This window comes from Narcine bancroftii, chromosome 2 (genome assembly GCF_036971445.1).
Source record: "Narcine bancroftii isolate sNarBan1 chromosome 2, sNarBan1.hap1, whole genome shotgun sequence".
Taxonomy (NCBI): domain Eukaryota; kingdom Metazoa; phylum Chordata; class Chondrichthyes; order Torpediniformes; family Narcinidae; genus Narcine; species Narcine bancroftii.
Window position 1 is genome coordinate 366,973,302 of NC_091470.1, and position 16,905 is coordinate 366,990,206.

A 16,905-nucleotide genomic window follows, 5' to 3' on the forward strand; every position below is an offset into this window, starting at 1 on the left:
CTCAATTTGTGATATCTCGTCCCCTTGCACCAGGGAGGCAGCACACCATGCGGGTATACTTAGCTGGCTCACAGAACCTCCTGTCTGTACCCCTGACGATGGAGTCCCCAATAACTACTGCATTTCTCCTTTTCCTTTTCTTTTGCGCCACTTGCCAGGCTCATTGCCATTGACCTGGTGCCCATGGCCATCTTCTGTCCGGTCATCCCCCTCAACAGAATCCAACACAACATAACTGTTGCTGAGTGGGATAGTCACTGGTGTGCTCTCCATTTTTCTCGCTTTTTTCTTCCCCCCCCGACGGTTTCCCACTTACCTGACACGGGTTCTGGAGTATTTATCGCCCTGAAAGTTGAGTCGACTTTAATAGCTTACCTTCTCCTCACTTTCACCAAGCTCCTCCTCCTCTGACTCACAGCCTGACTCTCTCCAAGTTCCTCCTCCGACTCCCAGCCGAACCAAGTAATGTGGATTCCAACAAAAACATTTATATCTCCCTTTATTTCTCTTCCCCCCCCCCACCCTTTTAATCTTATAGCCAAGAAACAGTAGTGAAAGTGGTGCCTTAATTTCCTTCCTATGGCACCAAGCCTAATGCACCACACAAACTCTAACAGAGGCTACATCTAAACAAGGCTGTAGACAAAGACTCCTTTATTTTTGAACTGGACGTTTCACTTTTGCAAATAAAATTACTGAATCAACCCAAAGGACAACTTTTAACTCGTTGAACTAGATGCACCTCAAATTGCTCTGCTTTTATTTAGCACCAAGATGACTCTAATTCTGAATTTAATGACTGCAGCTATTTCATCAACCAAAAATTCTAACCTCTCACCAAACACCTGGAATTATTTTGCCCAACCCGCCGTAAACACGCCATCAATTTTCCACAGCTTTTTGATGTTGACACCATCATGGACAAAAGGCACAGGGTGAGACACTGTGGGAAGCCACAGAATCAATGCAAATGATCTATGCCAATGGTTTTGATAAACAGTACAAGCTTAATATACGCACATTGGACAATGACACAACATTGGGTCTGCACTGAGGAGTGTAACGGATTTGTGTTAACCTTTGTGTTAAACCATATTTCTTTTATAAAAATGTCTTAGTAAAGTAAATTATAGAGTTAAAATATTGTATCTGTTTTAGTAAGTTAGCTGTGGGTTGGTACACAGGTCACAGCACATTTAACCATTGTTTTCTAAGAGTGTTCATTCTCGGAGTTGATGTGTCTTGGACAGACAGAGCTAATGGATTTCAAGTGGGTCTTAATTATTCAAGAACTGCTGAAAGAAACCATCTGCTTTTAATTAAAGCTTCTTGAACAGAGATGAGGTCAGAGGTTGATATGGAATGGTTTTGACAGAATTTTGGTAGAAATAAAACTGATGGACATGTTTCCAAGAATTGGGACTCGCCTCGGTGATGATGCAACAGTCACATGATTTGGAGAAATATATTACTGAATTAAGACATTGAGTTCAGGTTTTGGAAGAGTTCAGTTTGGACAGAACAGAAATCAAAATCCCGGTGACATACAGGGATTGAAACCTTGTGAAAGACAGGGTTGAGTTACAGTAATCAGAATTGATCCTGTTGTGTGTTACTCCTGGGAAGAGAGGCACATAGAATCAGTAGCTTTTGAAATAAGGAAGACCATTTTGCTGTCTCTTTGGAAAAGACAGATTTCTACTGGGTCTATTTTTGTGTAGGCACTTCGTTTAACCCTTGTCTGGTTTGTGACTTCATTGTGGAAGAAAATAACCACATTGTGAGTGAAAAGGCCTGAAGACAATGTTTAAAAGTGCTTTCTAATTATTTCTGAACTGAGAATTTAAGACCTTCAGCAAGACTAAAATGATGCTGAACTTTTAAAGATCGACTTTTCAAAATGGGACTTTAATTATACACACACACACTTACACATGCATATAGTGGGGTTAAGTTTAGAGTTATGTAAGTTTAGAGATAAGGGAGAAATGCTATTTTGTTAATAGTTTAATTAAAAACTATTATTTTGAATTTACCATTGTCTGGTGAATTTTCCATTGCTGTTCCTGTGTCAGTGCTAACAAAGTTCCTTCAGTCCCCCCAAACAAAATTTAAAAGTGTTGTTAGTTCATAACAGGAGGATAGAGAAAGAATGTGTATGTGTTCAATTAAAGTGAATGAGGCAAAGTAATGGCAGATGGGATAATATGGAAAATGGGAGATTACCTACTTTGTGCTTGTGCATGAATCACAGAAAGTTGCGTTGCAGGTACAACAGGTTATTAAGGCAAGTGGATTGTTGGCCTTCATCGCTAGAGGAATTGAATTCAAGAGCAGGGAGGTCATGCTGCAACTATATAAGTTACAAGGTGAGGCCGCACGTGGAGCATTGTGTGCAGTTCTGGTCTCCATGCGTGAAGAAAGATATACTGATCTGGAGGCAGACCAGAGGAGGTTCACCAGGTTGATCCCTGAACCTACATGGAGAGACTAAATCGTCTGGGATTTCTCGAATTCAGATGAGAGGAGATCTGATAGAAACATCAAATTATGAAAGGGATAGATAAGATAGAGACAGGAAAATTGTTTTCACTGTAAGTGAGACCAGAACTATGGGACGCAACCTCAAGATTCAGGGGAGTAGATTTAAAATGGAGATGAGGAAAAACTTTTCCCCCAGATTCAGTGGAATTCTCTACCCAGGGAAACGGTTGAGGCGACTTTATTAAACATATTTAAGGTTCAGTTAGATAGATTTTTACAAGGAATTAAGGGATATTGGAAAAAGGCAGGTAGGTGGAGTTGAATCAATGATCAGATCAGTCATTTTATTGAATGAAGAGCAAGCTCCTGCTCCTATTTCTTATGTTCTTACGTTTATGACAGAGAAGTAGAGGTTTTTTTTGCTAAAAAGGAAGAAACAAATAGTAGTGTTCAAATGAAGCCGAGTTTTGAAACCTTTTTGGTCAAACTTGGTGATTTACTTAGAACGGGTTATAGGAATTAAATTTCCACAACATCCAATGTTATTTTTTTATTAGGTAATACTGGAGGAACAAGATCCAAATTGAAATTAACTATATATCAAAAAGAATTTCTAAATATTCCCTTATTTTTCTTTGCTTTTTATTAATTCATCTCTTTTCCTCTTACTTTCTCGAGGTTTGTTTAGGGGGGAGATTGGGGTTTACATCATCATGTAATGGATTTAACATTAATACTTGTTTATTATATTTTGTATCTCACTAAGATTATATGGATGGCAAACTTTTAAATAAAATTTTCCAAAAAAAATGAAGACAAATTGCATTGTGCCATAATATACAGACAAAGCAAGCAACTTGTGTACAGGTAAAAATTCTTGCTCGCTGCAGCCAGTTAGGCAAGAATTTTGATGGATCTAGTAAATAGAAAGCAAATGGTAAAATGCAGATCAAATCAGAAACATGAACAGTGGAAGAACTCAGCCAGACAGCATCTGTGGAATGAGAACAATTCTGGTTTCGAGAACAATTCCTCAGAAATGGTAATGAAGACCGATACACGAGTAGACATGTCTTGCTACAATTACATAGAGATCCGGTGAGTTTACACAGGTCCATTAACCCTACCCAAGGCAGTGCATGTTGTGATACATGGAGTACAGCAGCAGTTCAGTCTCAAGTGATTGAGTACCGTAACCAAGCCTCCACTCTCTGCCTTGGAACAAGGGGTGATCTTGTCAAACGGTACAAATTTATTTTGAAGGTTTAGCATGGTGGAAGCTGTGGAGGTTTCCTGAAGAATGTCAGCCTCAAGATACAGGTTCCACCACAGGAAAGAAGTGAAAAGTTATTTCATCCCGAAGGGTGGTTAATCATGGACATTCCACAGCAACTTTGACTATTTAGTCACTGAGAACATTCATTCAGACAGTGATCATTTTCAGATATCAAGGGACTGAATGGGTCTGGAATCATGAAAAGAAATGGAGTGGGATAACTGAATAGCAGATCAGGCATGAGCTAAACCAGCCATTCTCAACCTTTTTTAGGCTATGGAATCTGCTCAAAGTTTATGGGCAACCTTCTCTGTGAAGCTATCAAGTTTAGTTGGTTTCTTCTCTCCTACCAATGACACAAAACACAAGAAATATTTCATGATTTCAGTCTGTGGCACCCAAGGATGCTGTTGAAAATGGCTGACCTACATCATCTACTCTTGTGGTCTTTGTTCATGCACGTGACAAGTTACAAAGATTAATTTGAAAAATGTGGGCGTACCTAACTGCACTAGACTGGGGCAACACTTGCCTTTCTCACAAGGTAGTAGTAGAAAGGCAATGGATCGGTTGTAACAGAAGTCAGACTACCTGGTAAATTCCTTTCTCTGAAGGCCATTAGTGAGCTTTAACGACAATTCAGTAGTTTACACGTCACTAATGCTGATAGCATTGTTTAATTCCAGATTCTTTTGTATAATTTCAATCTTCAACTACTGTGGAAGGATTTGAACACATTCTGGAATCATTAGTCCAGGCCTATGGATTTAACTTCAGTGGTGACAAATTCTTGCGATAACCAATTGAAAAATCATCTGTGCAAAAGTATGGAGGTTATCCAAATTGCACATGACCTTAATTTATAATAATAACCTGTGGTTATTACAGAACAAAATGTTCGGGACTGGGCTCATTTCGGATAAACTTTTTTTTCGGAGAACCAGTCATTTTTTTAAAAACAGCCCAGTAGCAACAGCAAATCACTCGCAAGTGTTGAAACATCAACAAACAACAAGGGAAGACTTTTAAGCATTTAAATAATATACTGGTCACCACCGATTACTGACACTTCCCCACCAAGGCACTGCTTGTGCCGGAAGCCTGAGGTCCGCTGCTGCCGGCACCAGTAGCCTGATGTCCCCAGTCAGTTTGGCTCCGAAAAATTTTTTTTGATAAATGAGGATTTTGAATATCCTCGTTTATCTGAAATTTTTTTTTAAATGTAGATGGTGGATTTCAGAGAATCGGAATTGTACTGTACTTGAAAGTAATAACTACTTGAAAGAAGTACATCAGGCTGGCATAAACAACCTTCATGATTCTATTACAATTAAAGGAGCCAATTTAAAAATAAGCATTTAATGAAGGAACAATAATTCAGAATTAAATTATTGAAAAAAAAGTTTTGCCCATTGCATGGCTAAGCAACTATCAGATGTGGTTAAACTCTCAAGAGGTGCCAAGAACCAATTAAATTTGTGTTTCTGAAGATCACTGTCTTTCAGCACAGATGTATTTTGACCCATGGTGTCTGCACTAGATCTTTGAAGGAGCTATCAAATATACACAGTAGAATCCTCATTATATGGAATTCCATCCACTGGAAACCCAAATGGCAAAAAATTGGAGGAAATAAATAAACAATTAAAATAAATAAGATGAGTAAAATGTTAAAATAAAAGTTTCAATAAAGGTTTAAAATTGTAAAAGTAAATGTTCTCCAAAGCAATACACAACCTCTTGGTGAAGATGGGAGCAAACATTCAGCCAGGGAGTGCCTGGGCCATGCCCCACCGCAGCAGTTGCTTGAATAAAGTTGTGTTTGAACAAAATGGTTGCACCCAGGATGAAGAGCCAGCTGATGCCACTCGCCGCTTGGGTGACTCTCTCAAAATGTCACTCTATCCCTGCCTAGTTAGAGTCTTTACGATTATATTATTAAATATATTAGAAAGGGTTTCTCTGTAAACTTGGGGGAGGGAGGAGTTAATTATGACAGTACCACATTTCGTTTTTTGGCTTTTAAGTGGTGTATTCTTAATGCGAGTTTATTAGTTAGTTAGGCCTTTAAGAGTGTGTCTCAGTCAACCAGAAATTTGCATATCCCACCCCCTCCACAATCCCTGTAGGTGCCAGATATGGGGATTCGACTCTATGACAATCACACTCTTACCCCATAACCTGCAAATTTTTCCAGAGTATGAATCCAGTTCCAACTTGCACATTACTGAATCTGCATTCATTTCTTTCAAGCAGAGCATTCCCAATTATAGGCCACTACACACAAAAAGGAAAGTACAGTTGCGGGACAAACTGGATGGATAAAAGGCGAGTACAAGCCACCAAGCTGCACAAAGCTTCCCTCTGTCCTGCAGAACACTGATTTCCTTCCTAGTTCCTCTGCAATGATCTCAAACCAAGTGTACTGTTTGTGGAAACGATCATGCACAATTCTCTCCAACAAAAGCCAAGCAATCACCTCTTAATATTTTTTTCAGATCCAAAGAGAATCTTATCCACCACTCTAGCCTTTCTGCATTGCTAAAGTAACTCGACATATCTGTTTATCTATATTTCTATATTTATTAATCCTTTGGACACCAGCCATTTTTAACCTTTCATAATATATACTCCGGGCTGGGTCCATGGGTAAACTACAGTATGAACATTAGTACAAATTAGCTTGTGGTTGAGTATAAAACCAGTCCTTGAAAACTGGGACATGGAGTATATGTGCTTGATGGGAGTCCCTGAAAACCTGGACATGGAGTCCGAAGAGTTGATATGTATTTGCAGATTGCCACATGTTAGAGATATAGAAGACAATTTATCAATCATACACTTAAAAGTTTTACAATCAACTACAAAAGAAAAATAGATGTTATCTACTTGAAGTCACCACTTTCAATTGACATTTGTAAAATCAAGGATACAATCTTTTGGGCTGGGCACATGGTTTTTAAAAAATGGTCTTGTTAATTTATTCATAAATATCAATTATTGATTCGCAATCATAGTGCATTGCAAAATTAACATAGGCATAGAAATATGGAAAGAAATGCATTCCACCAAGGTGAAGTTTTCATAAAAGGGTTACAGTAAAACCCCTGGTACCGGCACCTAGATGCCACAAAAGTGAGTTTTCTGTTTCCTTGAGACTGTGTTGCATGAACAGAGAACTAACAGCGAGGAGAGCCATTGTTAAACTTGCATATTTTTAACCCATTTATTTTCCATGATTTTGTTTTGGTGATTGCTTGAGGTGGCTAGTGGGTTGAATTCTGGATAACAGGGATTTTACTCTAATTAGTAGAGTTTCTGTAATTGTAGTAGAGGCATTAAAGTCGACTATCACAAGCAAAGTATCACATCTACTGAAATGGACCAGAACGTGAAAAGACTCTTCTTAATTTTAAATTTCCAACATCAATTTCCATATCCCTGTGGAGAAAGCAAACATTTGCCCTGTAAATGGAGCCATCCGCAATAAGCATGGCATTAAGAGTTTTCCTTATGGTTGGGAAACGGCAGTGCTGAGTTCTCACCACCAGTCTTAGCAAGTTCATCACAACTTATCGCAAATGTACACTTTGATGTAGCCAACGCAGTTGGCGCAGTCAAAGCTCAACATTAAACTCGAGGAAGAGTTTGAACTAGTTCAGGTGGAAAATTTGAGAAATATGTTCTTGCAGCAGAAAAGCTGAGGTATTCAGCATAAAACAGACCCTTCAGTCCAACTTGTCCATACTGACATTCTGGCCCAGTTCCACTGGCCTGCATTTTGTCCATATCCTTCCAATTTTTTCTTCTCCAAACATTTTTTGTGCCCTTTCCTATTGCTTCTGCTGGTAGCTCATTCCAAATACAGCCACCCTCTGAGTGGAAAAAATTTCCACTCAGGTCCCTCTTAAATTTCTCCTCTCCCATTAATTTTAGTCTCCTCTAGGAGACCAGGTATTCCCTCATGATTTTATAAACCTCATGAAGGCCACTCCTCAGCCTCCTACGCTCTATGGAATAAAAACCCAGCCTATCCACTCTCTCCATATAACTCAAACCTTCCAATCCCAGCCACATCTTGGTGAATCTCCTCTGAACTCCTTCCATCTCATTGATATGCTTCCTCAACTGGGTGAGCAGAACACCCTGTAGTCCAAATGTGGTCACACCAAAGAGGGGGAAATGACATGTGCAAAGAATGGTTTTGATGGAGAAACAAGGGCAGATGATACACAACTTAATGCAAAAGAGACAAGAGATGCAGGGAAATCGTATTCGTTGAATCATGATTTGCTTGAAAAGAAATAACATCAATAGCCAACTGCCAGAAGCAATCGACTAAAGTAAAAGAATCAACTGGATTAAAGGGAAAAGAGCAGGGACACAAGACAAAGAGTGGGGGCGGCCGGCGGGGGAGCGGCGTAGGAAGATGGCCATTGGTGTGCCGCATATTTATGATGGGTGGCACCAGCCACATTGCCTCCTTCAAATGCAGAGGCGCTATGAGGCACCTCTGGAACAACAAGCTCTTTCAGGCGGGCTGTAGCAGCCTTTTAGCGCTGCCACCTGAAAGGGGAGCCTTCAGGCTGCGATCCGCTCCTGCAGCTGCCCTCAAGGCGGAGGATGCACCTGAAAGCAGCTATTATCTCTGCTACATAGAGAACGGCGCATTACCTGCTTGAGTTTCTCTAGTTTTATTGTGGAAACTTCAGGACAATAGTTCCTATTTTTAAGTGGACTGGTCTGTTTGTGTTCCGTGATCCAGTCTTTATGGTAAGGAGGAACTACAGTATTTTGAAATGTGTATAATATTAAATGGTTCAAGGCAAGCAAATCCAGACAGGAGTTATCAATGAACAGCAAAACATAATTTGCTGGAGGAACTCAGCAGATTGAGCAAAAAGAATAGTAGTATTTTGGGCTGGAACTAGTTATCTAGATTCATTTTGATGGGTTAAATAGCCAGTATCTGCTCCAATGTTAAATGTTCACGAAAAGAGGCTGCAAGCCTTCTCCTGTGTGCCGCACCTCAAGAAGTAGTGGCTAAGATGATAGATAACCTGAGGTGGTGATCACTGGGATGTTCTGCATAGATTTAGCTAGTCAGCAGGAGAAAAAAATTCAACAGCAATTGGGAAAATTACACAGCAAAATCCAGTGAAGGTGTTCCCAGAAACAGGTACAGTTAGTGCAATGCTATTACACCAGTGACCGACCGGTGTTCGAATTCCATGCTGCAAGGAATTTGTACATTCTCCCCGCGTCTGTGTGGATTTCCTCCAGGTGCTCTTGTTTCTTCCTACCCTTCAAAATGTACAGGGCTGTAGGTAAATTAGGGTATTTGGATGGCAAAGACTCGTGCACCAAATTTAAAATGATCAAACAACATTTTGTAACACTAGCCTTTTTGTCAGATGCTGCAGGGTGAAGCGAAGCCACAAGTCTGCTTGAGCAACGTCGCGTGCCAGAATTGGCCACCAACACAGCAGCAAACCAGTTTGCTGATGAAGGGGTCCGAACCAAAATGTTAACCATTCTTCTTCTGGCAAGACCTCACTTGGTGTATCGTGAACAGTTTTGGAATCCTCATTTTTAAAAAAGTACAGAATTCACAGAGTTATTCACAAAAGTCTGCAGATGCTGTGATTGACGTGGACTTTTTACCCCCTCCATAAATCTTCGTCCGCGAAGCCAAGCCAAAGAAAGACACAAAAGAAACTCGGAAGGTCACACAGCATTCAAACGAACCAAAGATAAATAATTAATATTTTGGCCTAAGCCCTTCATCAAGGTATGAGCAGAAAGCAGGAGGGCACCTGAATAAAAAGGTGAGGGAGGAGGGAAGAACTGGCAGGGAGATGAGCAAAGGCCAATGGGACATCAGCGGATTTGGGTGAGCTTGGAAGAACATGGTAATCTGTTTTGTTCCTACATACCCAAGGATAGGATAATTTAATATATTGTGAAAATCTTTCACGTGCAAATGAAAACTATTGTTTTAAAGCAAGTAGAAGGATGGGTCAGTAAGAAGTAGAAGGATGGCTAAGTTTGCAGATGATACGAAGGTTGGAAGTGTGTTAAAGTTTGTCGTGGCTTACAGGACGCAGAGTTGGGCAGAAAAATAACAGATGGAGTTCAATCCAAATTAAGTGTGAGGCGATGCATTTTGAAAAGTCAAAATTTAAGGAAAAGTATATGGATCATGGTAGGATACTTAATAATGTGGAAGGACAGAAGGTCCTTGGGATCCAAATCCACTAATCTCTCAAAGTTGCTATGTAGGTTGATAGGATAGTTAAGAAGGCCTATCACATACTGAGCTTCATTTGTCGGGGAATTGATTTCAGGAGTTGGGACGTGAAGCTACAGCTCTATAAAACTCTGGTTAGACCATACTTAGAATATTGTGTTCAGTTCTGGTCACCTCATTACAGGAAGGATGTGGAAGCTAATTGAGAAGGTGCAGAGGAGATTTACCAGGATTTTGACTAGATTGAAAAATGTCTTATGAGGCAAGGTTCGCTGAGCTTTGATAGGGGCTTTTCTCTTTGGAGTAAAGCTGAGTGGTGACTCAATAATGGTCTACAAGATTAAGAGAGGATAAAGGTAGACAGCCAGCAATTTTTTCCCAGGGCAGGAATAGCAAACACCAGAGGACATCTGTAGAAAGTGAACAAAGTTTAAGGGAGACATCAGAGGTGAGTTTTTCCCCCTCCCACATATAGTGGTGGGCACCTGGTATGCCTTGCAAGGTGGGGGGGGTGGTGGTGGAAGCTGAAACATAGGGCATTTAAGAGACTCTTAGGTAGGTACATGGATGAAAGAGCTTGGGAGGATTTTTTTTGGTAGATATACATAGTCAGCACAACATTGTTGGCTGAAGAGCCTGTACTGTGTTGTAACATTCTATGTTCCAAAGCAGTTAAGACAATTTTGGAATGACAAATAATAGAGAGCAACAAGATTATTGATGCAATGCTCACATTTCAGGTTTGAAGCATTTTTCTCCCTCAATTTAACACCAGCCCAACTTGTTTTAAAATAAATGGTCAGATCTGCCACCTTCAAATTCTATATTGATCTCTGGTAGCACGTTTTACATCTATTAAATAAATGTGCTTCGGGATAGTGTGTATTCAACTATCACTTTAAAAGAAGCCCTAAAAAGTACTTCTAGAAGTATCATATGTAACTAATTAACAAATTTTCCCATATGCCTAGTTAGGGTTAATAGAAAACCACAAGCTTTGCTTTTGTCAAAAGCTTACCGCCTACCACTAACATTTTATGCATTCTTTTAAAATAAAATGTACATTCTGAAGTCCAAACAGTTATTTTTTCTGCACCATGAATTCCATCTACTCTTCCAAACAATCCCTCCTCTCCCATCATTTTAGCTTAGGCACATCATCCTTTGCAATTTCTGCCACCTACAACGCGATCCCACCCCAGACGCATCTTCCCCTCTCCGCCTTCTGAGGGGACTGCTACCTCTGTGACTCGTCCACTCATCCCACTAATTGCCCCCTTGGTACCTACCCCTGTGACTGTTGAAAATGCTGCACTTGCGTCCACACCTCCTCCCACACCATTATTCAGGACCAAACACTTTTTCCAAGTGAAGCAACACTTCACGTGAGATTCTGCAGTCATGGTGCTCCTGCTGACCTCCTCTAAATCATAGACTGGATGCAGACTGGGAGATTGCTTCGTTGACCATCTTCGCTCTGCTGTATTAATGGCAACCCATTTCAATTTCCCTGTCCCCTTGCCGACATGTTCACTGTCTCACACACTCGCAAAGGAACAATTAGTCATCCCACTAATGGAAACAACTTACCCACTTCTATCTTATCCATGCTTTTCATAACTTTATACATTTCTATAAGATCCCTCTCATTCTTCCAAATTCCAGGCAACATCATCTCTTCTCATAGGCCAACCCCTTCATCTCAGGAATCAACCGAGTGAACCTTCTTTGCTGCACGACCTCTAAAGTCAGTGCATCCTTCCTCAAGTAAGGAGACCAGACGCAGTACTCCAGATGCAGTCTTTGTACAGATCCAGCATTACCTCTCTCCTAAATTCAATCCAGTTTTCTCCCCAGACACGAGTTGAATTGCTAAATAATTCCACATCTGTTCTTATTTCAGATTTCCAGAATACACAGTATTAAGATGTAATCAAAGCAGAAATAGACAAATTCCCTGGTCAACGTGATATTACTGTGCAACCCTTGGCACCTTGGATTTTTGCATCACACTGACACAGTAGCAAACACAAGGCAAACATTTTATTTGTCAGTCAACAGAGGAGTTTATGCTTCAAAAGCAAAGCATGTTTTAAGTCTAATTTAGTGAAACACCAGTTCATTCACACCAAAAAGGAAGTGACTACTTAATTTAACAAAGGATAAATATGCTTCCCAAGTGAGAGATTGCACACAAAAACAGCCACATTCATGCATTGACAAATTCAACAAAGCCAAGTTTTTTTTGCATGCTGTTTCTAGAGAACTGCCACATCACACAAGTTATGTCTGGCACAAAACTGTTGATATGGCTCGGCCCATCCACAAGGCAGAGGCCAAAGGAAGCCCTCCACAAATTCCCCTCACTGGGCCACCGACTGGTGGCACGTGGAGCAAAGCCCTTCCCTGTGCCTTTGAGATTTTGGAATAGGGGGTGAAATAGAGGGGAATAAAAGCACCATCTTTAGAAGGAACAAAAAGAACACCAATGGAGCAGATGGCCAAGAACATAATCTACTGTTAAATATTAGACGGAACACTGCATTTAAAATGGCCGTTATAAATGGCACAGGGCCACAGTGAGCGAAAATGCTGCAAGGCAGTTGAGGATGGCAACAAGGAACTTGTTCAGTTTTAGCAAACCAAAGAGGACACATGGCTATCATCAGTTGTAGAAGAACCAAGTTAGCTAGAGAGATGTGGTATTATGAGGAAAGGGTCGTGGTCCATACATTGAGATGGGCTCAGGGTTGTCGTGGCAAATATCACACATCAAGAGTTCAGGGCAAGAATGGAGGTTATAAAAAAGGGTTATAATTTTATGTTATAATTACATGGGATAAAGGATGCCTGTGAGAGGTTTGTGAATTGGTGGAAAAGTACCAGAGGCTTTAAGGGATTATTCAGATGAACAGTTTTGAACTTAAACATATTAGGATCAGTAACAAGATTCAAAATGGTTACAAAAATACTTGGTAGCATTAATACTTGTAATGGATTATTAAAAATAACTCAAGATTTTAAGGGAAAGAGTGAATGGCTCAGAGTGATTAAAAGAGCACATTTTTCCCCAGAGACAAGTAATGTGGGCGTGAAGGCAGAACTTTTTTTTGGGGGGGGAGCAAGGATCTCCCTCTCTCTCTCTGCCCCCCACCCCCCGCCACCCTGTCTCCCTTTCCCCAGCTCACTTTCTTGGTTTTTCTCTACCCCCTACCCTCACCCCCAGAATGTCTCCCTCCCCCACCCACCCCACCGGCGCTCTCTCTCTCTCATGGCTCTCTCTCCCTTCCTTCCCTGGCTCTCTCTCCCTTCCTTCCCTGGCTCTCTCTCCCTTCCTTCCCTGGCTCTCTCTCCCTTCCTTCCCTGGCTCACTCTCCCTTCCTTCCCTGGCTCTCTCTCCCTTCCTTCCCTGGCTCTCTCTCCCTTCCTTCCCTGGCTCTCTCTCCCTTCCTTCCCTGGCTCTCTCTCCCTTCCTTCCCTGGCTCTCTCTCCCTTCCTTCCCTGGCTCTCTCTCCCTTCCTTCCCTGGCTCTCTCTCCCTTCCTTCCCTGGCTCTCTCTCCCTTCCTTCCCTGGCTCTCTCTCCCTTCCTTCCCTGGCTCTCTCTCCCTTCCTTCCCTGGCTCTCTCTCCCTTCCTTCCCTGGCTCTCTCTCCCTTCCTTCCCTGGCTCTCTCTCCCTTCCTTCCCTGGCTCTCTCTCCCTTCCTTCCCTGGCTCTCTCTCCCTTCCTTCCCTGGCTCTCTCTCCCTTCCTTCCCTGGCTCTCACTCCCTTCCTTCCCTGGCTCTCTCTCCCTTCCTTCCCTGGCTCTCTCTCCCTTCCTTCCCTGGCTCTCTCTCCCTTCCTTCCCTGGCTCTCTCTCCCTTCCTTCCCTGGCTCTCTCTCCCTTCCTTCCCTGGCTCTCTCGCCCCCTTCCCTCCCTGGCTCTCTCGCTCCCTTCCTTCCCAGGCTCTCTCTCCCTTCCTTCCCTGGCTCTCTCTCCCTTCCTTCCCTGGCTCTCTCTCCCTTCCTTCCCTGGCTCTCTCTCTCTCTCTCCCTTCCCTGGCTCTCTCTCTCTCTCCCTTCCCTGGCTCTCTCTCTCTCTCTCTCCCTTCCCTGGCTCTCTCTCTCTCTCTCTCCCTTCCCTGGCTCTCTCTCTCCCTTCCCTGGCTCTCTCTCTCCCTTCCCTGGCTCTCTCTCTCCCTTCCCTGGCTCTCTCTCTCCCTTCCCAGGCTCTCTCTCTCCCTTCCCTGGCTCTCTCTCTCCCTTCCCTGGCTCTCTCTCTCCCTTCCCTGGCTCTCTCTCTCTCTCTCTCTCCCTTCCCTGGCTCTCTCTCTCTCTCCCTTCCCTGGCTCTCTCTCTCTCTCCCTTCCTTGGCTCTCTCTCTCCCTTCCCTGGCTCTCTCTCTCTCCCTTCCCTGGCTCTCTCTCTCCCTTCCCTGGCTCTCTCTCTCCCTTCCTTCATTGGTTCCTTTCCTGGCGCTCTCTCTCTCTTCTTTACCTGGCCCTGGCTCTCTCTTCCCCCCACCCCCTGGCTCTCTCTCTCTCTCTATACCCGCTCACTCTGTTTTCCTTCCCTAGTACTCTCACCCCCAGTCTGTCTTCCTTCCCTGGCTGCCTCACTTCCCCACCCTGTCTCCCCTCTCCCAACCCCCCAGGTCTCCCCTCTCCCAACCCCCCAGGTCTCCCCTCTCCCAACCCCCCAGGTCTCCCCTCTCCCAACCCCCCAGGTCTCCCCTCTCCCAACCCCCCAGGTCTCCCCTCTCCCAACCCCCCAGGTCTCCCCTCTGCCAACCCCCAGCTACGACTCCCCTCTGCCAACCCCCCAGGTCTCCCCTCTGCCAACCCCCCAGGTCTCCCCTCTCCCAACCCCCCAGGTCTCCCCTCTCCCAACCCCCCAGGTCTCCCCTCTCCCAACCCCCCAGGTCTCCCCTCTCCCAACCCCCCAGGTCTCCCCTCTCCCAACCCCCCAGGTCTCCCCTCTCCCAACCCCCCAGGTCTCCCCTCTCCCAACCCCCCAGGTCTCCCCTCACCCAACCCCCCAGGTCTCCCAACCCCCCAGGTCTCCCAACCCCCCAGGTCTCCCAACCCCCCAGGTCTCCCAACCCCCCAGGTCTCCCAACCCCCCAGGTCTCCCAACCCCCCAGGTCTCCCAACCCCCCAGGTCTCCCAACCCCCCAGGTCTCCCAACCCCCCAGGTCTCCCAACCCCCCAGGTCTCCCAACCCCCCAGGTCTCCCAAACCCCAGGTCTCCCAACCCCCCAGGTCTCCCAACCCCCCAGGTCTCCCAACCCCCCAGGTCTCCCTTCCCTCCCACCCCCCCCCCCCCGCTCTCCCTTCCCTCCCACGCCCCCCCCCGCTCTCCCTTCCCTCTCTCTCTCCCCCCCCCCCCCCGATCTCCCTTCCCTCTCGCCCCCCCCCCCCGGTCCCTCTCCCCCCCCCCCCCCCCGGTCTCCCTTCCCTCTTCCCCCCCCCCCCGGTCCCTCTCCCCTCCCCCCCCCCCCCGGTCTCCCTTCCCTCTCTCCCCCCCCGCCCGGTCTCCCTTCCCTCTCGCCCCCCCCCCCGGTCTCCCTTCCCTCTCCCCCCCCCCCGGTCTCCCTTCCCTCTTCCCCCCCCCCGGTCTCCCTTCCCTCTCCCCCCCCCCGGTCTCCCTTCCCTCTTCCCCCCCCCGGTCTCCCTTCCCTCTTCCCCCCCCCCCGGTCTCCCTTCCCTCTTCCCCCCCCCCCCGGTCTCCCTTCCCTCTCCCCCCCCCCCCGGTCTCCCTTCCCTCTCGCCCCCTCCGGTCTCCCTTCCCTCTCCCCCCCCCCCGGTCTCCCTTCCCTCTTCCCCCCCCCCCCGGTCTCCCTTCCCTCTTCCCCCCCCCCCCCGGTCTCCCTTCCCTCTCCCCCCCCCCCGGTCTCCCTTCCCTCTTCCCCCCCCCGGTCTCCCTTCCCTCTTCCCCCCCCCCCCGGTCTCCCTTCCCTCTCCCCCCCCCCCGGTCTCCCTTCCCTCTCCCCCCCCCCCCGGTCTCCCTTCCCTCTCCCCCCCCCCCGGTCTCCCTTCCCTCTTCCCCCCCCCCCCGGTCTCCCTTCCCACACCTCCCCTTTCTCCCCCCCCCCTACACAAGCCCCCTCCTCCCCCCACCACCACCCTGCCCTCGGTTCTCTTCCCCTACCTTTGGCTTCTCCTTCTTGCGGCCCCTCTTCCGCTGCTCCTCGGCCCGCAGCAGCTGCCCGTCTGCCGGGGTCTTGTCCTTGCTCCGGCCACCTCCAGCCGCCCCGACCCGCTTGCCCAGGCCCAGCCGCCGGCCCAAGCCGCAGACGGCGGCCCACAGCCCGGCCAACAGCGCCAGCAGGGCCAGAGCGGCCGCCCAGCCGGCAGGCTGACGCTGGAGCCACGGATCCAGGCCTAAATCGACGCCCAGGCCGGTTCGGAGGAGGCCCAGGCCGGCCCGCACTCCTTCATCCAGCCGGCCCAGCAGGAGCTCGGCCTCGTCGGCCAGCGCTTGGTGCCAGTTCGCTGCCATCTCTCCCCTGCGGCCCGCCTGCCTGCACTAAACCCCCGGCCGCATGGCCCGGAGCTCGGGCCTGTCCGACTGCGAGGCTAGAAGGCGCCCAGCGCGGCCTCCCGCATCCAGGATCCGCGGCCTCCCGCTCCCACCACGACGGCGCAGCGATCTCCCTCCGGCCGCTGGCGGCGTGCTGCAGTGCGGTCCTCCCGCCGCAGGGAGCGCAATACCCGGCGTGTTCAACGCATGACGTCTCTGCTGGTGAAGTGCGGTCCTGCGGCCGCTGGCGGCGTGCTGCAGTGCGGTCCTCCCGCCGCAGGGAGCGCAATACCGGGCGTGTTCAACGCATGACGTCTCTGCTGGTCCTGCGGCCGCTGGCGGCGTGCTGCAGTGTGGTCCTCCCGCCGCAGAGACTGCAATACCCGGAGTGTTC

General features: G+C 46.5%; 1 protein-coding gene across 2 annotated transcripts in view; it reads right to left on the reverse strand.

The window, feature by feature from the left end:
- Positions 1-16,696, reverse strand: part of LOC138755844 (protein LYRIC-like) — a 114,687-nt gene extending 97,991 nt beyond the window's left edge. Inside the window, exon 1 of one of the 2 annotated variants that reach the window (XM_069922563.1) lies at positions 16,140-16,696. In XM_069922563.1, coding sequence (XP_069778664.1) covers positions 16,140-16,490 — 351 coding nt within the window. In that variant the 5' untranslated portion in view covers positions 16,491-16,696. The remainder of the gene's footprint in view (positions 1-16,139) is intronic. The other variant, XM_069922562.1, reaches the window with a different exon arrangement.
- Between the last annotated feature and the right edge of the window lie 209 nt (positions 16,697-16,905).